The sequence below is a fragment of the Gobius niger genome (assembly GCF_951799975.1).
Source record: "Gobius niger genome assembly, chromosome: 2".
In the NCBI taxonomy this organism is placed as follows: Eukaryota; Metazoa; Chordata; class Actinopteri; order Gobiiformes; family Gobiidae; genus Gobius; species Gobius niger.
Window position 1 is genome coordinate 27375149 of NC_136853.1, and position 23644 is coordinate 27398792.

Below are 23644 nucleotides of genomic sequence, written 5' to 3' on the forward strand. Positions count from 1 at the left end.
AGCAGATGGCAGCAAAGTAAAGCGTCAGCCCGGGAACAATAAAATATAGATTTGTTTTGATTGTCAGTTCCATATATTATATTTCTATTTACTTATTAAGCCATCATGTGTAAAATGCGTGGCACATAATCACGTGCCAGTTTTTGCCAATGATGAGAAGGAAGCACCCCCGCCTCCTTTAAAAAAAAAAAAAATGAAAATGAAAATACACAATAAATAAAAAAGGGGTTTATTAACAAACAAGGCACTGTGCAGTTTGCAATACATGTTTTTGAGCGCAAAATATAGTAATATGTGTGTAAGGCAGGCAGTCATGGATGTAGAACGAAGCAGGCGTCCCATTGGTCGAGAGGCCGGTCACGTCAGCAGAGGCCGTTGTGTCTCTTTTGGAGAAACTTGAGGGCACTAGTGTTGTGTTGATGCTTGTAGGACGAGACAGTCTGCACCGATGTCTTCAGTCTGAGGAGGTTTTTTCTAAAGACACCAAAAACCTGGAGTTAACAAATCAACACCAGGACTGGACGGATCCATGTGACAGAGGATCCTCATTCTCAACTGAAACAGGTGAATTTTGCTAAACTACATTATTTATCATGGGTTTTATGGTTTCAGCAACTCATCCTAATCTGATTCATAAAATAAGGGGCTTCTCAATTAAAACTGTGACTTTTTTGTTTTTGTAGATAAATAAGTTATATGGGCCTAATTATAAAGCTGTCTCAGTCAACAATATGCATATTGAGCTTTCTAAAGTTTTCAAGGGAAGATTTTTGAGTCTATGCTTGAATCACTATTGATTGCAGTAATTTGTAGGTGACAAATGTTTCCATCATCTTCCTTAACAATATATTTACAATACTGCTTTGTTCAAAAACACTGTTAATACTGTTAGGAATATGTTGTAAAAGTGCAAAAATAATACCAGTGGGAAAATCTGAACCGTAGATAATTGGGAATTCAAGGCTATTACATTACAGGGACATGTTACTATTGTTGTAATTTGGAATATGAATTCACTTAGAGGACTGTAATAACCTACATCCTTATTTTCCTCACAGTTGGATAGAAATGTCCAATGAGCCACTGCTAAAGTCGTATGCCACCACAAAGTCCTGCTATTTCAGGCACCACTTGTTGCCACTGGAACTTGGAAATCACAGTTCCTCCTACATTTACGCAGACCGATTCTTTAACCAGAAATGTGCGGCTTTCTCCTTTTGGTGCATCTCCACTTGTGGATGATAACCAAGAGCAGGCACTGAGTCAGCCACATCCACAATATCCTCCTCGAGTCTGGCTTGAAACACAAACAGATCTGTTGAACAATCGATAAAACAGAGATTGATTTGTGTGGCATCACATCACGGATGGACACATGCCAGACGTCCAGCCTGGGGTCCCATGTCATTGTGTGGTGGTGTCGAGCTCCCCTACGACACCTGCTCTTGTTAACAGTAGTAAAGTATACGCTGGAGAAACACTGAACAAACTCTGCTTGGGATTTTTATTGATCCAGTAAAAAGCACCTGCTAAACAGATTTCCCAGGCCCCGAAAGCCAAGTGTTTAAAGCATAAGGACAGACTTTCAACCTTCAAGTTTATGCACTACAATTGAGCCCCTGCCTTCACCTGGCACCATTATACTTATACTTTATTGTGTGAAAGTCCCTACTGTCATTCTCAACAGCACTACCGGATGGGACTCCAAAAAATCACACTGAGCACTACATGTATAAACAAAAAAGTAGATTAGCCCCTATAAATTAGAGCAGTGGTCATTATAACTTAATGCATATTTTAATGCATCCTTTAAGTTGATTTAAAGCAGGGGTAGGCAACGTCAGGCCCGGGGGCCAAATCCGGCCCTCCAGCACAGAACCTCTGGCCCTCAAGGTGATTTTGAGAAACATAATGACACATTTTTAAGGTTAAATGGGAGAAAAACTGTCAATACACCCAATTAGGTCAGATCATGTACAACTCTGGCATTTGTAGAAAGTGCACTGAAAAAAATAAATAAAATAAAATTATAGAAGAAATGACAGAAACCTTCTTGAATTAAGAGATTCAATCAAAGGTTTGAGTAGATTTGGTCTGGTCTCAGATCAGATAAAACATCTTATCGCCAATGGAACAAGTCATTATTCTCTTAACAGACTGTATTGTATAATTTCATGTGCTTGTTCCATTGGCATTAGCATTTGTATCTTTATCTTAGATTAGACTCAAATTCAACATGAAGAACCTTTATTCAAGCAATTTTAAGTCATTTATCTCATTTAAGATGGTAATTTTTACAGTGTAGTGCTTTACTTTGGCCGAAAACTGGCGGCTTCAGCCCTCGGTCTTTTTACAATGAAAAAAATTGGCCCTCCGTTAAGAAAACTTGCCTAACCCTGATTTAAATTGTGTTGATATATTTTGTCAATATTGTATTGTACTTTGAAGCACATATTGATTCTGGGATGTGGTCAGTGATGTGTTTTCTATGTGAGAGATGTGGCCTTCATGCAGTGAGTCCAGCTTGGCACAAGAGTCAATTGTCGGTCAAACTTCACTTTCAGCTGTTGTTTTTCTGACTTGATGGAAATGTCCAACTGTGACTTTCACCTCATTTTTTCCAGTTTCAAAGTTTCAGTCACACCATTAATTCAAATCGCATTACTGTATGATGTGATACAGTGATTTTTGTTGTTGTTATTTATATATTGCGCTGATTAGGACTTTGAAATTAATCGAATTTGATTTGGATCCTGTTGTGGCAGGAACAGCACATGTTTCAGAGTTTGGACTTTGAACAGTTTGGACTGGAAACATACTTTGCATTAAATGGTACAGAAAATGTAAAGCTTTTTTTGTTTAGAATGATTGTCTCTTTCTTGTGAACCATATTAGTGAAAGCCATATTTGTATTCATATGTTTTCAATTTAAAACAAAAGCAATTTTGCTGTATTGCATTGTCTTACTGAGTTGTCTTCAGTTCCATATGATGCAGCATCATGTCTTAGCTTTAGGCTGTGTGAGTTCACAAGCAGGTCTCTCATCATGTGAGTTAGTCGCTATATCCTGTGACTATAAGCTGAATGAGTTCTGTACTTTCTGAATCCATGTTGGGCAGTAAGATGATTTCACTTAAGTTTTATGCTTAGTCATTCAGTCTTTAGATTAGAGTCAAACAGGCTTATTGCCTTCCTCGGTGTCATGGGTTTGAGCTCCTACTCAGGTGTTACCTTTACTCTAATACTTGACTCTACTCTAATGATAAAGGAACAGGGATCTCCAGCCACTATCTCGGGAGCTGCTCTCCAGCCCTTACTTGGAAGCTCGTCAAAGGCTTTCTCACATAAGTCACATTAGATGTACTTTATTTTTGTTCTGAACAGAATCTACAATACAACAAAATCCAAATAAATCTTTAAAAACATACAATGGCTCCAAACTTTCCAGGGTGAACTCCTCCTAAGTTGCATAATTGCACAAATGTCTTCGAAATATAAATAGCTCTGATGGTTTTGCTTTGTAAAAGTAGCTCACTGGGTAAAAAAGGTTGGAGACCCCTGAATTACAGAGACATTAAGCTTATAGACAGAGATTATAGCTAAGATAGCCAGATATTTTCTATATGTTACTGAAAATGAATTCAACACACTCATTCAATATCAATATAACAATGCTAAACATCCTCATGCGTTGAACCCCATTTACTGTCAGACAATATCACAACAACATAATGTTCATGTTCAATGTTCAACATTACAGAGCTACTTCACAATTCACCTGATTTCACTTTTATCAATGTTATGTCACCTATTAACAAAACATATGAACTAAATCCAACCAGAGTGCCTACTGCCATAATTGTGCACCTCATAGTTCACAGTACATCATAACAGAATGTCTCTTTTCACTCTTCAACCCCTTCCTGTCAAATGTACTGAGGACTTCACCCAACCTGGTCCTGGGTCGTTGAGTTCATATAGTTTGGGGCTTTTTGCTTTTTCAGTGTTTATCGAAACTATAAATCTTTTTTTTTTGGGTTTTGTTTGTGTGATGGGGGAGAGATTTCACAGAGTCTGACGTCAATAGTTTTCTGCTTGTTACAGCGTATCCAGATTGCTTAATCCACTCCAGCGCTGCGGGGTGTAGCCTACATCACCCACACAGCAAGGCCCTTGTTTGTCCAGCAGCGCATTTGTCTCGGGACAGTTAGGGTTTGGTGGCTGCAGCTGTGCCCATTCGGTGCTCAGTGAAACCAGAGAAGCTTGTCCATGCTGCTCCCATAAACGCTCGACACTGACACGTCGTCGGCAGCCTCAGCCACTGGAGACAACGCTCAGACTTCCACCAACAACAAAGGGTTTCCAAAAGTACCTCAGCCTCCTAACTCCTTGTTGCTCTCATGGATATCAAGGGATGTAGCAGGCAGCTGGGGCAGTAAAGAGAGAGTATGCAGAGGAGACGAAGGGAGAGGAAGAGGACCAGACGTACAAAGTGTGGACATGTATTGTCTAAGCCTAGAGGATCTAGATCATATGTTTTTATCCATGTTTACTACCCCTTTAGCACACAGCATGACTTCAATTTCACAGATCTCACAGATTTCACAAGACACGCCTCAAGACACTCGTATCATAACACCAGGACCATCAACGATGCTTCAATTTTTACCTTTACACTTTATGAAAGATGGACATGATAGGAAATTATCTGCCTTCCAGCACTGATTTTTAATGATGATCCAATCCCAATTCCTTTATCTCAACTTTGCGATGGAACAAATATTCTACTGCACATCACTGTGTCTAGATTAAAGAAGAAGAAAAAAACGAGTACTGAATTTTTCGGACTAGAAGTGGCTCCTGAGTATAAGTCGCACCAGCCACAAAATGCATAATGAAGACGAAAAAAGCATAATATAAGTGGCTCTGGAGTATTCACCTTATTCCGCACGTTCGCGTGGGCGCCGCCATGAATTGTGCCCACCCCTTTTCTCCTATCAGTTAACATAGGACTGGAGAAGTCCAGATAAAATCAGTTACTACACGAAAACAAAGCCGTTTTTAGACATGGTGCAGTGTTGACTTGTTGGTGCAAATGAACATGGGACATTTTACACAAATCACTAAACATCAGATTTGAGCGGGGAACATTTCCCCTTGTTTTCCGTTTAAATGAACGGGCTTCGTGCTCTACCGGAAGCAAAAGAGGCTAAAATGGGCGGGGCGGGGCGGAATAAGGCGCACCAGCCAAAAAAAACATAATGAAGAAGAAAGTCGCTCCGGAGTAAGTCGCACCCCCAGGCAAACTTTGAAAAAAAGTGTGGGGCATACAATAAACAAACTAAACCTTTGCCCAGGGAGACCTTTTCTTTGCCGTAGATTGAGGTATAACAAAGTCGTAATGGATTCATGAACAGTCATATGTAAACATCCAGTCGCCAGTGGTTCACAGCGCCGCAGTTATTTGGTCTGAGAGAATCACTACATTTTGCATGTGGTTTTGTTGTTGTTGCCGGTGAACTGTGGTTGCCCTCTCTGAGGCCTAGCTCAGGTAATGTGACAGGACTACTGATGCTCTGGGGCTTTGTCAGGCGCTCGCTTATACTCACACTGTGAATGGCGAGACTGAGAAACAGGGCACTCCTGTTCTGCACCGCTTTGCTGTTTGTTTTTTAGCTTCACATCACAGATTTCAAGAAGATAATATTTGTACGTTTTATTTTTCAAACACTGAGCACATTAAGCACTTGAATTACCCTGAAAACCATGTTCCTCTGAGGAGCATCGCGTGTGACCAGTGTGGGCATAAATCCTACCACCCACTGATGCCCAAAGTGTAAACATGTTGGTTTAATCTCTTCACCCCCACCTGAGCCGGGCACTTTTTCTCCAGTTAGGCGTTACCCAAATCTAAAAGCTTCTGGAGCAACAGCATAAAGCCTCATTTGGAAGTGATTGGAGCTTTTTTGTCACATTGTCATCGCATTTTTGTCACATTTTTTAAGCGTTTTTGTCATGTTTTCGTCTCCTTTTCATCTCTTTTTTGTCTTTTTTGTCTCTTTTCATCAGGTTTTTTTTGCTTTCAGCGCTTTTTCTTCACTGCTTTTTTCATTGTGTTTTCACCTCGTTTTTTGTCATTTTTTGTTGTGTTTCATTTTCATTTTTGTTGCTTTTTTATTTTCTATTAAGCTTTTAGAGAAAATGTGCTTGGTTTGGGGGGATAAGAGGCTAACATTATCTTGATATCTACAGCCAATAAATTTGATCTACAGCTTCACATTGTTTACAAAAGTGCTTATTTACACACAGACTAGTATGAAGACGTACTGTGGGACTATAGTATTTTTAGTTGGCTATGAAATGGAGTACAGTATTTGTTTGTGTCATTTAGGTCCTCTTTATCATTAGAGGAGGCTTTCAAATACTCAAATAACACTGAGGTCCGGCGTAACCCACAATCAGTGAGTGCGTTCTGTCATTGTGGTAAACACACTCAGCGGCTGTGTAGAGTGGAGACAAATATCTCCCCCGTTTTTCAACTTCAAGCAACATTTTGGGCATGTTGTTGTGTACGTAGTCAGTGAACGTGTTGTGTCTGGTCTTCCTTGTTTACAGGTGCAGCTCGGAGAGGGCCATGACGCTTTACTGTCACCGGACGATCCTATTGGCCGCTTCGTTCAGCTTTCTTCCTTGTATTACTTCCTCTCTAAACCTGGAGGATCCTAACGTGTGCAGTCACTGGGAAAGGTCAGTGTGCTGCTGATCTGCACAAGCCACAATAAAGGGGCAAACTTATAAATTCCCCTCCAATGTTTAGGAACTTTGTTGCAGGCAGATTTCCCAGCTAGATTAGCTTTCACTGTCTAATCTTAGGAAACAGCTGCACATGCACGAGCACACACACAAAGACACAGCCTGTGATGTTTTACTAAAGACTGACAACAGAAAAGTGATGAGAGGACAGACACGCAAGATAAAGCAGACCAATTATTTGTTACAGCGTCTAAGTCGTGTTTAGCAACAGAATACAGTTCAGAGAAGTGTGAATATAAAGAGTTTTTATGCTTACAGTTGTGCTCCAAAGTTTACATACCCCGGCAGAATTTTAGATCATAATGAAAAAAGAAATAACCTTGACCAAAAGTGCATGATCAAGAGGAATGGGCCACTTTACCATTAGATTATACATACAAAACCTTCTCCACAACGACCACAAAAGACTCCAAGCTGTCATTGATGCTGAAGGGGGAAATACACAGTATTAAAAACTGAGGTGTGTAAACTTTTGATCAGGATAATTTTTGGTACTTTCTTTTTTTTATAATAATTTAAAAAGAGCAAATTATTATTTTTTCACCACAAATGGCTTCACGGCACTAACTATGAGTGAAAAAACATTGTGTTTTCTTTCATATTCCTTGAAAAAAATGTACAAAAATTGTCAAACATTTCTGCTGGGGTATGTAAACTTTTGAGCACAACTGTATATTTATGGCCAAAGCCTAAATATAGAGAGCCAAAAGTCAAATGTTTGGAAACACTTTTTATATATTGGCTTTTTATTTATTTATAACACTATTTGCATTGTGTGATTCTCATTAAAGACATTAAAGGGACTAGATGCAAGTTGGTAATTTTATGCTCACTACTGCCACCTCAGGTCTTACGTGTAACTGCAGCTTCTATATTAAGCTCGTGCATGACAGCACTCTGGATCCGAATTAACATCTTTTTGAGTGACAGTGCAGGATTTTAGAGGCAGTTGTGGTGAACAGGTCAGAGCTCATTCTACACATTAGGACATGGCTGGAACATGTTGGGGGAGGAAAATACTTTTTAGCTTTAGTTTTAACATTTTTAAACTCTGTCCCTTCAAACTATGAATGTGGTCATGTCGGAAACAAAACTTTCAACTGTACCATTTTTATGCATTGTTCTTTATTTTAGTTTGTTACTTAATACTTGATAAAAAAAATCTGTATTGCTTCACATGTCGTTGCTGCACAGCCAAATGGAGCACCTCACTCTTTTTTCCTTTTGTGTTCACCCATCATCAACACCACCCCCAAGTTTATTTAATTTTGCTGATTCAGTTAAATCTGTAAATACAGGGCCACACACAGAGCCCCACTTTGGCGTTGAGAGGTCTGGACAAAGCTGCTGGTTAATGATGCTGGCTGTTACACTGCAGTGAGGCATCATTCACGCAAATGAAGTTACATTAAAAAGACATTCTGAAAAATACGAATAAATGCCTCTTATTTCAAATGTGACTTTGGATCTGTGTTTTTTTCAGTTACTCCATTTCAGTACAGGAGTCTTATGCTCATCCATATGACCAGATTTACTACACCAGCTGCACAGACATCCTCAACTGGTTCAAATGCACCAGACACAGGTGAGCATCATGTCTTATCCAACATCAGTGTCTTCTTAAAGGAACAGGCCACCGTTTTTCCACACTGAGATATGTTCTTACATGAGCTTAGACGAGTTGATGCGTAGCTGTCCGGTCTTTACGCGTGCGCTCAGTCACGCAAAAACACCGAACATGTTGTTAGCATTTAGCCTCTCCTCCTCTCCTCTATGGGGCCAAACGGGGGTGGGGTTAGAAGTGACCAAGCTCTTCCCTATTTAACTGTTAATGTGAGTAGTGACACGATCCAAGTATAGTTACACAAAATAAAATATAAATAAAAATAAATAACACCTTAGGAGCACTTTGACTTTACTGCGCGGAAGGAGGAGAGGCTAAATGCTAACAACATGTTTGGTGTTTTTGTGTGACTGAACGCACGCGTAAAGACCAGACAGGTACGCATCAACTCGTCTAAGCTCAGGAAAGAACATATCTCAGTATGGAAAAACGGTGGCCTGTTCCTTTAACAAATAATCAATGATGAGAGCTTTGGAATTGTCTTGTGTCTGCAGGGTGAGCTACAGGACGGCTTACCGCAGAGGCGATAAGACCATGTACAGGCGGAAATCCCAGTGCTGCCCAGGCTTCTATGAAGATGGAGAAATATGTGCTCGTATGTTTCATGTTACTTTAACATATAGCGGAATAATATGGTCTCCAATGACGATCTATTTATTATTTATTAATTTATTTGAATTAGGACAGTACATATTAATCAACATGTCAGCAAAGCGCATCAATGTAAATATGCAGGCGTTAGCACAGTAGCTAATACGCTAAAATGGCTTGACAGTGACGTGAGCCAGTTATTCCAACTAACAGACTGGAGGAATAAAAACATAGAGATTATGAAATAGTAAAAACAATCTATCAATATTCTCGACAGCTGCACTGAGCATGTCACAAACTCTTCTTGCTGGTGAGGTGAAAGTGAATATTGTGTGCCCCTGTGTGTGAACTGTGACCAACAGACGCAAACAGGTGTGAAGTCAAGGGGCCATTAGCCAGGCGACAACTGCTGTGGCTGTATATTGTAAAACATGACATTATCATCTTCCTTTTGTGGTTTCTGTAAAAAATATTAAGTGATAAAATACATTGTAACATTTAAGTGCTGCATACAAAATGAAGACCACAGTTTGAGAAGTTTGAGGCGCCCCAGGATTCAGAGGGGGGTTAATGTCAGTGTGAAGAGACTCTGTTGTTGACCGAATCACATGCTGCAGAGAAGACACTGAGCTGCTGCTTAGACACTTCAGGCTAAATGGCATTTCCAGATAGAAGGCACAACAGAAAAAGAAAAAAAAGTATTTAGAGACCGGGTGAGTGTTGCAATGTTCTGGAAGGAGTCATTTTGTCTGTTATGCATTTTAAAGATCAAAGTGTATTAAACGCAACATTAATGAAATGAATATGGTGTTTTGATCAAAGTAGCAGGACTCGGTAATGGTGAATCAAGACAATTTAGGGGAAGTTTCATCCTGTTGGCGGTTTTTGCTGTATCACTGCAACAAAACTAGTGTAAAACGGCATTCTTATGCATTTTAAATACAACGACAGAGAAAATAAGGTCAAACTATGAGCACATAAACCATTTTTAATAAGAAGAAAGAGTGGGTGTAGCTGAAGCATCAGTTGTTATAATAGTTGTAGTAGTGGTATTATTATTATTATTCAGTCTTATGGTTTTGGTAAGATTGTAAGTGACTAAAGCGTTCAAACTTAATCATATTTGTATTCATATTGAATTGACTGAATTACTGTAAATGCATATATATAGTTGCCTTACTGACCCTGTCGTCTTTTTGCACATCTCTGTTTCTCAGCTTTCTGTGCGGAGAGCTGTGTTCATGGCCGCTGCATGGCCCCCAACACCTGCCAGTGTGAGCCAGGATGGGGGGGCTCCAACTGCTCCAGTGGTAAGTCCTTCCAGCTGCTGCTGTCCGTGAGCACACACCCTGTGTGAGAGAAGCTGGGTCTCTGTGAAAGCACTTTGAGTTCACAAAAAGGAACAGACTCAGGGATCATTTTACTTTTGTGACTTCACCAAAACGTGCCTTGGTCTGTCTTTGTCTTCACAAGTGCACTTCATACGGTAACAACAAATATGACAAACAATTAACTTTGTCAAAACAAGAAAAAACCCCACACAACAGCAAACTGGAGAGCAGATGTAAAAATACAAAAAGTTGGTCCATGGAAAGTGCCAAAAACAGTGCGCCTTTGTTGGACAATTGCGTTATAGCTGACAGTAGCGCGTTTACACTTGTGTCTGTTGTTGAGATGAACGTGATCAATGGTACCTTTGACCCCAGCTGTCGACCAACATGTGCTGAGCCTGATGTCGCAGCTGCAGCTCACCCTGCTGCTTCCGCTTGAGATAAACAATTACAATTTACTATCTGATGAAATGATCTTTATTACACAGGGTCTGGTTTGAGAAAATCCTCATTTTGTGGCTAATTTTAATTTGTCACAAAACATTAATGCATTTTGCGTTTAGTTAAGATTATGATATATAGAGATTACATGAAAATTATCTGCCATGAAATCTGCCGGAAAGTATGTTGTTTGTATGGCTCTCATCCTCTCAGTGCTCCTCGGCCACATGTTTCCAGACTGATGTTGTTTTGCTATAAACATAAGAGACTGTTAAAACCCTTTTGGTATTTATTCATACGTGCTGCTGTGTTTGCACAACCCTTCAGACAGTGTGCATCTGCAGAGGCATTTTTTTTTATCTTCTGAGGAGACAGTGAAAACATCTCCACATTGGTCTATATGCTGATGTGTATGAGGAGCCCACAGGGTGTGCCCTCTGCCTTTGGTTTCAGCCTGTAATAAAGAGGAGTATTGTTGTGTCGGGCCTCGGGGCTCCCTTGGGCCCCACTGAGTATGTCCCGCTGCCTGTCTGTCTGCTCCCTCTACATCGCTAGACACAAAGCTCACTGCCTTCAAAGTATGAAGGTGAGTGCAGCATATAAAGATAATATTTATCTATTAACAAAAGTTAATAGTAAACAACTTTTTACAGTTCTTCTGCCTTTTTCACAACTATCTAATGGCTAACAATAGCCATTTAGAGCATTTAAATTAAATGGAAAGTGGACACACTGCATGGCTGTTGTCATTCGTTCCCATCTTAATCTCTTCCTCCTTTGCTAAACATGGCTCTGGACAGACCACCCGGCTGAGACACATGTTAGCATACCCCCCTGCAGAGAAAAGCACCGGGGTAACCTCAAAATGAAGAGATAATTAGGTCAAACAGAATGTCTTCAATTTCCCCAAGAGTCCCACTGATAAGCCTAATTTTACAGGTCAGTAAGCCATTACAATATGTCTGCGGATCAATTTGGGGACCAAGAACAGGAAATGGAGAGAGAGCGCTCAGGGTCAGCAGGAATAATAGAAAAGAAGTAGCAAATCGTGTTGTCGGAAGTATCCCCGGGCATTGAATCTTGTGATTTAGTACACATGACAACAACACAAGATGCTCAGAAGATTTCTGGCTCGGCTGCAGCAAAGTTGGCAGCTGCAGTATTGTCAAAAGAGCGGTGTCAAGGCAAGAATCCTATTAAATGGACTGTGTTTTTTTCTCAGTTCATTTAGAGAAATCCTGTTGGGAAAAGCAAAGAATGTCACAGATGTTTGGGTTTTTTGAATATCAGTGCGAAATGCATTTGGGTTCCCATGAGCGCACTGGTGTAATGGAAGTGCCGCCAGCTCCCAAGCCCTCCCTAGAGAGGAGAGCCAACACAGCAACTGCTGACTTACACTTTCAAACAGTTAGGACAAAATGTGAACTGAAAGTTGTTTAGTTGATTAGTAAATGTTCTCATATAGTGACATACAGTACGTACATACCTATACACCATTTCCCTTTCCCTTAGTGCTTGTATTTATCCGTCTGTAAGCATTTGATAGACTAAAAACCCAAGCTACCCTTTCCGGTGACTGGTTCACGGCTGTCTTTTGTTGCTGGCCTTCTTGAGTAAGCTGGTGAAAGAAAAAGACTGTTTTCTGGAAAGAAGATGAGGAGCCCCCAGCCCCTGAAGTTTGGCCTTTCTTCAATCTAGGTCATGTTTCACAAAGGTACCAGGATGGCAGAGGGTTTTCATGTGCATCTTAGTATCTAATCTCCTCCCCCTCCTATTGTCCACACAGCTTGGGTCCAGGGACATGGCACTGTTCGGGACCGCCTCAGGAAACACTGCCGTGTGGATGTTTTATACTGGGTCAGAGAGGAGTGGGCTAATGCAGCTGGACAAAAGAAGTCTTTAGTCACTTGAGCAGATCCCCGGAAAACACTGAACTGGGATCGGTAGTGCCACTTATAGTACGATACAGGGGATGTGTTTGTGTTTATATGAGGAACAGGTTGTAGGACAAGCACTTTTAATCAAAAATACCTGGTTACATTAACACGTTTGTCATTGTCCAGTCTACAGTCTGCGTAACTACTGGTTGAGCAGGTTTTCATAGACCCCATGAGGACGAGACATTTGCTGTTTTAAAGGAAGCTGTTCTGCCTAAATTAGTCTTTGTGATTTTCTAATTGCAACCATTCAAATTGCGATTTAATTGTGATTATACTGCCCTCAGTGCAAACAACAAACAATATACACAGTGTATAGTGCAATATCCTGCATCAATATGGTCTAAGCTACTACAACAGAAAAACTCTAGATCAGTGGTTCTCAAACTGAGGTACATGATATATCCTTAGGTGGTACTCAGGGTCATCTGCAATTGGAAGCTCGATTAGATGTGATTTCATTTATGCTTTCGTAAAGCATTAAACTTATTTTAGGTAAATTGACTGTATGTCTACTTTAGACCCAGTTTAGTCCTGATTTGATCTTGAAAAGGCTTGGTGGTATGAATGAACATTAGTAGTGAAGTGTTCACTTCATGTCACTCCAGACCCCGCGCAGACATGGGCTTTTACTGCAGCTGCCATTTGTACATACACTAATCAGCCCAGAGAAACCTCCCTGAGTTTAGAGGTCACTCACAGCCACAACACACAAAAACTGTTATTATAATCTCATCATACTGCAGCTTGCTGGGCCCAATTTAAATGACAGATCGTTTGACTAATTGATATTTTTAGGCCCGAGCGCCATCAGGGCTGGGAAAGGGGCTCTTAGAATGGTATAGCAGTGCGCGCACCCCGCCTCTCTCTCGTGGTTTTTCCCTACAAGATGTGAGAAAATTGATAAATAAATCAGACACAGGACCTTTTACTTGAATCACTTTCATGTGGGGCATATCTTTATCATGATGGGACAGTTATTCTTTGAGAAAGTGGGGTCCATTTCAAACTTTTAACCATTAGACAAACGTTAATGAGGCGCACAGGTCGTTTGGTTAATTACACGGTTTTGGCGATGTGAACAAGGACAGTTATATATTTGATCCATTATCATCATTTTCAATATTACTGCCCAATTATTCATTTTTTCCAAATCAAACTTTGTTATGTGAGAGCTGTATATGCAGTACATGCTCCTGAGACTCTGAAAAGCAAAGAGTGTAGAAAGTAGTTCTGCCTGCACTGTATACTGTATGTAGGCTGACACACCTGGGAAAAGCAGTGGAGGTGCTGTGTGTGCTCTTTGGTCATAAAGTGTCTGTATAGAGTCGGATAACCTGGATGATAAGGCATGCAGACAGTATGACCATCTCATGTTAAAGGGTGGTAACAGAAAGGACGCTTATTTTTACAGCGCCCCACAGGAATCGACTTAAAGGTGCATTACTCGACTTTTTATGTGGAAAAAAAAAGTTCATATTTGTGCGTATCTGACCTTGTAGTGACCCATTGGCTGTATGAGTGGTCAGCATGGTCTCTAGGACGCTCCAGACTTGCTTCATGTGTAGTTTTTCATAACGTCTTTATGCTCATTTCCAGCCTGTGACAGTGAGCACTGGGGCCCACACTGCAGCAACAGATGCCAGTGCCAGAATGGAGCTTTGTGTAACCCCATCACCGGAGCATGCCTGTGCACACCTGGGTACAGAGGGTGGCGATGTGAGGCCCAGTGCAATGCAGGCACCTATGGCAACGGCTGTCAACAGAAGTGTCAGTGCCAGAATGGAGCGGCCTGTCATCATGTGACCGGGGAGTGCAAGTGTACACCCGGATACACAGGCGCCTTGTAAGTTTGAATTCTATAACAATTTGTTAGGTTACATTTATGCCATTCGAGTTATCTTTTTAACCTCCTAATCCTCTGAACCGAACACATTTTCTCCAGTTTGGCTTATCTAAAAGCTTCTTGGAAAAAGCAAAACAGTCACAAAAATGTGAGAAAGAAAGCAACAAAAGACCAACAAAAAAGTGACAAAAAAAGCAACTAAAGATCAACAAAAAAATGTAACAAAAATGTGACAAAAAATCAATGAAAAAGTGAGAATAAAGTGACAAAAGAGCCACAAAAACATGACAAAAAAGCAATGGAAAAGTGACGGCAACAATGCAGGAAAAACATCCGTTTAGATCAATGTTGTAGCTTTCAAATGAGGCGTCACACTGTTTCTAAAAAAATGATTTGGGTGAAGCCGAATTGGAAGAAAAAGGTTCTCGGTTAAGGCGGGGGTTCAGGGGTTAAAGTGATGATATGATGTTGTCATCATAATTAAAAAATCAAAACAAAAAAATATTTCTTTTGGATGGTCAAATGTCCTCAAAATGCACTTGGAAAACTGTCGTCGATTCAGTGTTTTGGGGTTTTGTTGAACCTTCTGTTTTAGTTTTTGTATTGTTCTTTTGTTGTTCATAATCCTGTCTGCTGACACTAATGATGTTTGGTTAATTGAATAATGCCAACACTTTTTAATTCTATATTAGTTAGAGACTGCTGCCCCCGTGACCCGGCCCCGGATAAAGCTGAAGAAAATGGATGGATGGATGGATGGATAGATGGATGGATTAGTTAGAATAATATATCTCACCCTATTTCCATTTTTGCCAGCAGAGAAGACATTTAACTTTATGTGTGTAATCACACACACTGTAATCTCTAAGATATTTAATCAGGTCAAAGGTCTGAAATTGGACCAATTAATAGAGAACATTTACCATATAATTCTGGCCTGTCCTCCATCTAAATTAAACCATGGGCCTTCCAATGTCATGATGTCACATGAAGGCTTGCTGTGCTTATAGTATTTAAAGTGTTGATTTTTCCCTCCACAGCTGTGACGAGCTGTGCCCTCCTGGTAAACATGGACAGCAATGTGAAGAGAGATGCCCCTGTCAAAACGGAGGGGTTTGTCATCATGTGACTGGAGCATGCTTCTGTCCTGCTGGGTGGATGGTATGAGTACTTCTATGTTTTAGTATATACCGTCACATCCCTACATCAGAGTGAAATAATATGGATTTTGTCCTTCAGTATATTGTAAAAGTAGACATTATGCTCTGTGAATCTAATCATGAAGCCTTTATCAATGGTGAACAAGCAGCTATTGCAATAGTTTACATTACCATGACATTATTGCCCCCTAAAAGTTGTGAAACGTACTTATCAACTCATCTCTGTGAAGAATTGTGATGTTGGAAATGTGTGTGGACAAGAAAAAACAGCGAACTTACAAATCCAGACAAACTGCAATAAAGACGTAACGATGTTGATTGACCTTGCTCTTTTGAACAGTAAAAACAAGTGTAACATCGTCCCCTTTACAGCTGCCACAGATTGTAAACATTTGCGGTCCTTGAGGGCAAATCAATTATTGATAAATTGATTCACAAATGTGTTTTGTCAAAAAAATAACTTCCAAGCATTAATTAGGATGTTAATCATGTGTTCTGTAATGACATGTCCGTAAAGCAGCTAATTGTATATATTTACTTTGTACTCCTGTTTCAGAAATAAAGTTTTGTTTCCTGTTTTTAGGGGATGGTGTGTGGTCAGCCATGCCCCGAGGGAAGGTTCGGACAGAACTGTTCCCATGAGTGTCAGTGTCACAACAATGGCTTTTGTGTGCCCTCCACGGGACAGTGCCTGTGCCGCGCCGGCTACACTGGGGAGCGGTGAGAGCTCATATTTGTAACACAGGAAAACCAAGAGATCATTAACACCTTTTGACTGACCAAGACAGTTGCATACTGTTGCGTATGTCTTAAAAAATATATTGTAAACATCTTTTCAAAGTGCCCTCATGAGTTATCATCAGAGCACACACATCAGTGCAGCTTACTCAGTGTTTTCACAGACAAATGTTAGCGGAGCAGCAAACAGTCTTTAGGTCCATATAATTAACAATGTCAAAGAGCACCCACCATATACTTATGGTGACCAATGACGGAACAGGAATAGCCACTGCATGGGCACGTTTATAAGTAAATAAGGGTTTGAGGGAAGCCAGACGTCATGGTATAGCGCTACTTGGAACTGGGTCACCACCACCACTCCCTAAGCCACCGAAATCCATTAATGGGTCACTCTGTGCAGGGGACGGCTATGGTTTGCCCCGCAGGACATACAAACTAGGAAATTAGTTGTGCTGCTTATTGAGAGAATGCTGAAGAGTGAATGATATTATGAACAGAGCTTTCCAAATGAAACTCCATGCAGCACATAATGAGAAAGCCTCATGCCATGTAGCAGAAATAAACACTCGCCCCAAGACATGCTCATATCTGGCCTCCCTTATGCCCACTGTAAATGGGCGGTTTGAAAGGAGCATTTCATTAGTGTATCCGGCCTGATTTAGTGGTGGCCTTAGTAAATTCTTGTACTATAACCAAAGAACGAGAAAAGAATGCGTTTCTGTGCACAATCACATTGTGTGTTCAGGGCTACGACTCTGTTGTTTACTCTTTTTTTTGTGTGCATTTGATGCGGATACAAAACCCTCAATGACATTTAGCAACACTCTGAACAAACAAAACATCTCGTCAACTCATCCTATAAGCTCATTTGTTCAGTTATGACTTATGGAAACCACATGTATACACCAAAGCTACACAACATGCTTCAATACATGAGGTCCTCTTCTACAGGCTTTCTGATGTAGTTGGCGCATTTATCTGTGAGCATTTTACAACAGTGTAACCCGAAATGTTCCACAGTGTCGCTTTAACAGCAGTCATGATTAAATGTTCTACAAACAACATTGCGTCTTCTGCGAACAGGTGCCAGGACCAATGCCCGGTGGGGACGTATGGTGCAGGCTGCTTGAAGACGTGTGGTTGTAAGAACAATGGCAAGTGCTACCACACCAACGGCATGTGTCTGTGTGAGCCTGGATACACGGGGGAGGCGTGTGAAACCAGACTGTGTCCCGAGGGTCACTATGGACTCAAGTGTGACAAAAAGTGCCCCTGTGCTGCCCACAACACACACAGGTACGTAGTCTGGCCATTCTCTACACATGACTAAGAAATGAAGTCTCTCTACACCAAGTCTTAGTGTAATTCTTTTTGAGGACAGAACAATAAATAATTATTATTTTTTATGAATACTTATTTATGAATACGTCCTGAAGCCACTGTATACATTGTTGGCAGCTGCCCTTTGGAGCAGCTGGAGACTGGCATGTGTTGCTCTACTGTCCCGTTTCAATGCTTCTGCTGTGTAAGGTAGAGCAGCTGTCAGCCACAGTTGTGTAGAAACAGACATGGTTTCTATGTAAGCGGTAGGGCTCCACCTGCTGGGTGTAACAGAGCTTGTAGCTGACAACAGTGTTTGGTTTTGAGTCTCAATAGTGTGATCAGTGTGTGCCATGGGTTCATTGGCAAATTACACATTATATGAATATTTTGACCTGTCACATAACATCTTGTCTATCTTCAGGTGTCAGCCGATGTCTGGTGAATGCACATGTCGTCCTGGGTGGTCAGGCCTGTACTGTAATGAGACTTGTACTCCAGGGTTCTTTGGAGAGTTGTGCCAACAAGTTTGTCAGTGTCAGAACGGCGCAGACTGCCACAGTGTGACTGGACTTTGTACTTGTGCCCCAGGATTCATGGTAAACAGAAATTGCACATTTTGATCCACAGAGATGGTCTAGGAGGTGTAATAAATATGAGCATACATAACCTCTCCAGGGTCCCAACTGCTCAGTGCCCTGCACAGCAGGAACTCATGGCATACGCTGCTCATCCAGCTGTAACTGCAAAAACAAAGCTCCGTGTTCCCCTGTGGACGGCTCCTGCTCGTGTCAGTCAGGTGAGCAGAGGAGATAGTTAAGTAGGACTTTTGTGCACGTGAACCCCGTGATCTTTTCTGAATGAATGTTACGGATTTTCAGGGTGGCATGGGGTGGACTGTTCTATTAACTGCCCCAGTGGAACCTGGGGTCTGGGCTGTAACCATACCTGCCTGTGTGGCAATGGAGGGGCATGTAATGCCCTGAATGGAGCCTGCACATGTGCACCTGGCTGGAGGGGTGAAAGATGCAACATTCACTGCCCGGTTCGTCTGCTCTCACAATACCTAATTTGGAGAAATACATGGTCCCTTGAAAATACAAGGTGTTTTCTTAAATGGCTTTTTCTTCAGGATGGGACTTATGGCCTGGACTGCAGAGAGCGCTGTGACTGCAGCCATGCAGACGGATGTGATCACTCCACAGGACACTGTCGCTGCCTGGCTGGGTGGACTGGTAAGAACTTTTACTCAAGATGATGGGATTTAAACCTAGGTCTTTTGTAGGCCATCTACTGCCAGTCTCTTGACTTAACTAAAGCCATCTCAGTTGCAGGGATACAGCATTCATTATAGATAGCATGCCTTTTTCCTTAGTAACATGCAGACAGATCTCAAAGAGGTCTTTGTACCTGCTCCTCTGAGCTCCACTTCTCTGCAGTCTCCTGCTGCTTCCAAAAGAAAGATTAATGAGAGGAGCCAAGAGGGGTATGTGTTAGCGCTTAATGAATGCTCCTTCCTGTGAGTAACAGGATTTTAGACTTTTTTCCAGATTGAAGTTCACATACGGTATCTTTGTGATATATAGTAGCGCACAAAAGTTTGGAAACACTTTCCATGTATTGGCTTTTCTTTATTTTCAACACTGTTTATAGCATTAAGCTATGAATGAACACATAGGATTATGTGGAAAACATATATATATATATATATATATATATATATATATATATATTTTGTTTTTTGTTTTTTTTTTCATAAATGAATGCCTGATTTGGTCAGATACGTTGTAATTAATTCTTAATATTGTATACGCAGGTATTCACTGTGACAGTGTGTGTGCTGAGGGCCGCTGGGGCCCCAACTGCTCGCTCCCTTGTAACTGTAAGAACGGGGCGTCTTGCTCCCCTGATGAGGGCACATGTGAGTGCGCTCCTGGGTACAGAGGCACCACCTGTCAGAGGAGTGAGTAGCAACACTTCCCAGTGATTACAGTAGTGTCGTGGTCTAATACATGTACATATCCTGCAGTCTGCTCTCCGGGATACTTTGGTCACCGCTGCAGTCAGGCCTGTCCACAGTGTCTTCATAGCAATGGGCCGTGCCACCATGTCTCAGGACAGTGTGACTGTCTGCCAGGCTTCAAAGGGGCACTGTGTAATGAGGGTAAGCAATGAAATGTGTCAATCAGTCTATGACAGACCATATAATCTACAGGTGTATTAATATGCATTTGATTCATATTTGCAGTGTGCCCCAGTGGTCGCTTTGGGAAGAACTGTGCTTGGAGCTGTAGTTGCACAAACAATGGAACCTGTAACCCCATAGATGGGTCGTGTCAGTGTTACCCTGGTTGGATCGGAAGTGACTGTTCACAGCGTAAGACTTTTCTTTGGCTTCTTTGCTCTAATTCACAGTTCTCTTGTCTTTCCTTGTTACCATCTCTACAATGTTTTACAGCTTGTCCTCCAGGTCAGTGGGGCCCAAACTGCATCCATACATGTAACTGCCATAATGGAGCGTACTGCAGTGCATACGATGGAGAGTGCAAATGCACACCGGGATGGACTGGTCTTTACTGCACACAGCGTTAGTATTTTTCTGTTACATAAAAAACATTTTCTGTTAAGCTTTGGATCCTTTGTTTTCTTTTTGGTACACATAATAATAGTATTCCTTGTTGCCCCCTTCTCAGGCTGCCCATTGGGTTTCTATGGGAAAGACTGCTCTCAGACTTGTCAGTGCAAGAACGGAGCCGACTGTGAACACATCTCCGGACAATGTACCTGCCGCACAGGCTTCATGGGACGCCACTGTGAGCAGAGTATGTGCAGGAAGATAGTTTGATGTTTGGCCTTCTAACTTAACATAATTATTATTAAAAGCCTTCTTCAATTTTCCAGGATGTCCATTGGGTTCCTATGGCTATGGGTGTCGTCAAGTGTGCGACTGTCTTAATAACTCCACCTGTGATCACATGACAGGCACATGTTACTGCAGCCCGGGCTGGAAAGGACCGCGCTGTGATCAGGGTACCTATGCATTTGTGCCGAATAATTGTGCAAGTAAAAGAACCCGTTGTCAGCTCTCTCTTTCTAAAGAATAAATTGTCTGATTATCTTTTCTGTAGCTGGTGTGGTGGTGGGTAATCTCAATAGTCTAACCAGTGCTGCAATGCACGTGGACACCTATCAGATTGGAGCTATTGCTGGGATTATAATTCTGGTACTGCTGGTCATCTTCCTCCTCCTCCTCTTCATCATCTACCGAAAGAAGCAGAAAGGCAAAGAGCCCACCACACCCACAGTCACATATACCCCAGCTATGAGGATCACCGCTGATTATGCCATCACAGGTACAGGCCATTATGACGCATGTATAACAGTAAGAATTATTATTCAAGTATATGAAATACTAAATGCACTATTGTGTCTCTCAGAAGCCCACCCACCATGTGAAGGACACCCCAGTAACTACTTCTCCAACCCAAGCTACCACACTTTGACTCAGTGCATCAGCCCGCCTCTGATCAACAATGCTTCGTATGGAAAGGTCTGCTTGAAACTCAATCCCCGCACAGGGGTTTACATCGATCAAATATATTCTGAATTAATAAAGTTTTTGTCTTGGAATTTCAGACCAAAAACAGCCAGCTCTTTGTGAGCATAAAAAATGTGGAACCAAGAAAGCGCAACATTGTAGAGCACACTGGCACACTGCCTGCCGACTGGAAACAAGGGGACTGCTTTAGTGAACTAGGTGAATTTCAACAATGATGATTATTTCAGTTTTAGAGTACATCACAAACAATATATTGATGGATGTTATTTTTGTTAGGGGCTTGTGGTATTGACAAAAGATACACTGGGAAGTCTTTGCATGGTAAGTGAAAAGCAATGCAAGAAAAACACTGTATTTCTTCTTTATTCCTTTTTTCTGTCTCTCAGATCTGGTGAGGGACGTGCCATATCATACCAGTTCATCTTCACTCAATAGCTCTGAAAACCCATATGCCACTATCAAAGATCCTCCACTTTTGACAACAAAAAACACAGAGTGCGGATATGTGGAGATGAAGTCGCCAGCTCGACGGGATTCTCCATATGCCGAAATCAGCAACAGCAGCCCGACAAGCAACAGAAATGTCTATGAAGTTGGTAAGAAGTTTGAAGATATTCTTAGAGGCTGTAGTTGAATCGCTCTGTATCTGTTCATTTATCATTCTTATCATTTCAGAGCCAACCGTGAGCACGATATTTCCTAATGGGCAGTTTGGTCAGGACCCTTATGACATGCCCAGGAATAGCCACATACCCTGTCATTACGACATCCTACCAGTTCGGGACAGTCCCACCTCAGAAGACAACAACATGGACAGTGAATGATGGGACAGAGAAGCTGAATCCAGGCTCGACCTCGGCTCTAAATGGTCCGACCCACAACTGAAGCTCCTATGTGCTGCCACACTTTGACACTACTTCTGCACTATGTGGAATACAAGCGCAGGAGCTACTTTCAAGCAGTTGTTGTATTTGCCGCCTTCGGAACTGCAGAAAAGACATCACGCGTAACTAAACATACTGTATCTAAACCCTTGGTGACATGAAGGTTTGGAGCAGCTCATATTGGGGTCCAGCGTTCTTGTTGGGGATACTAGGACTATAGCATTGTTTTTACCTCTGCAAACTGTAAATGTATATTCTTTTAAAACTTGCTGTTGAGATTAAATATCTGAATCATAGCTTAGTTGTCAGCGATGGACAGTGAACTTTACTGTAATGTTGGCACATAGTAATGTCAAACCATGGCCTTCTATTGTCTTCTATTGTTCTCAGTTACGGTACTGCCTGCGAGGCTTAAGCTTAATGACACCTCAAAAGGTTTGGTTATGTATAAATCTTTTATGCTGTAACTGTTACAAAAATAGAATAGGTTTTGTCACAAAAGTGCCAAATATGGCAAATATCAACAAACACTGACATTCATGCGCAAATATATAATTGTTATTTTAACTTGTAAATATATTTTTTGTGTTTTGCATGAAGTAAATTGCTATTTTTATATGAAGGAAGGATGCATTGTTTTTGTTTTCTCTGTGGTAATGGAATAATATTTGTAATCCAGTGGCACTTAAACAACCTTGAACTGTTGATATTGTGTGAGGACGCAGTGCATTTGGAATTTGCCAAAGAGGAATCCTTGACAGTGATGTGATCACAATCCAGTGACCTGCACATTACCCAACTAAACTTTTATTGTGTTACATTATTTCTGTTGCGCTTGTCAAACGTAGCTCCCTAAATTCACGGGTTAAATAACATTTGCTGTGTAGTATTGATATTCCTAGAGCCCCACATCCCAGTCATAACAAAGGCTTGAGCTGGACTTGAGCTTTTTAATAATGTGCACACAAACTATCATGTTTAAGAAGAAAATGTAAAAGCCGTCATGTCTTTAAGACTAGCTGCAACACCTAGATTATAGACTGATGTGTGTGGATTATTTTTTTTCACTCAGTTTATTGTTGAGGTGTAGATAGAGTTAGGAAGGTTGTCTTAGTGGCGGTCGTATTTTTAAAAATAGGTCAAGTCAAGCATCACTATTATGTTCAAATACTATGGCAATATAAACCTTACAGGGAGTGGTCCTCCCTCAGAATACGTTTGAAAAGAACTGAAATATTTCTAAGTATTTGCCTTGGAGGACTTTAAAGGCTGTGCTTTCTTAACATATCCCAATCATCGTGGGGGGGCTGGGTGCATATGATAGGTAGCCAGATTTATCCCCTGGGCCTGACATTGACATAGCACTGGTGTAGAAGATTACAATTACATTTTTGTAA

The 23644-nt window shown here is 41.2% G+C and overlaps 1 protein-coding gene across 1 annotated transcript; it reads left to right on the plus strand.

The window, feature by feature from the left end:
- Positions 1–427: 427 nt before the first annotated feature.
- Positions 428–22623, plus strand: megf10 (multiple EGF-like-domains 10). Its single transcript, XM_079551330.1, has 25 exons — positions 428–564; positions 6616–6747; positions 8297–8398; positions 8932–9032; positions 10246–10338; positions 14337–14583; positions 15624–15744; positions 16327–16463; positions 17568–17780; positions 18229–18403; positions 18483–18603; positions 18686–18849; positions 18937–19039; positions 19621–19767; positions 19834–19968; positions 20053–20181; positions 20263–20391; positions 20498–20626; positions 20706–20834; positions 20933–21157; positions 21242–21354; positions 21441–21561; positions 21640–21684; positions 21750–21959; positions 22039–22623. The coding sequence occupies exons 2-25, from the start codon at positions 6635–6637 to the stop codon at positions 22185–22187; spliced, it is 3351 nt and encodes a 1116-aa protein (XP_079407456.1). The 5' UTR covers positions 428–564; positions 6616–6634; the 3' UTR covers positions 22188–22623.
- The last annotated feature ends 1021 nt before the right edge of the window (positions 22624–23644 follow it).

Bases quoted from the DNA above. Each gene is read 5' to 3' on its own strand.
- megf10 (XM_079551330.1), top strand. From the start codon at position 6,635: ATGACGCTTTACTGTCACCGGACGATCCTATTGGCCGCTTCGTTCAGC. The intron at 10,339-14,336 runs GTAAGTCCTTCC...GCTCATTTCCAG, and splicing joins GGGCTCCAACTGCTCCAGTG to CCTGTGACAGTGAGCACTGG. The intron at 18,850-18,936 runs GTTCGTCTGCTC...CTTTTTCTTCAG, and splicing joins GATGCAACATTCACTGCCCG to GATGGGACTTATGGCCTGGA.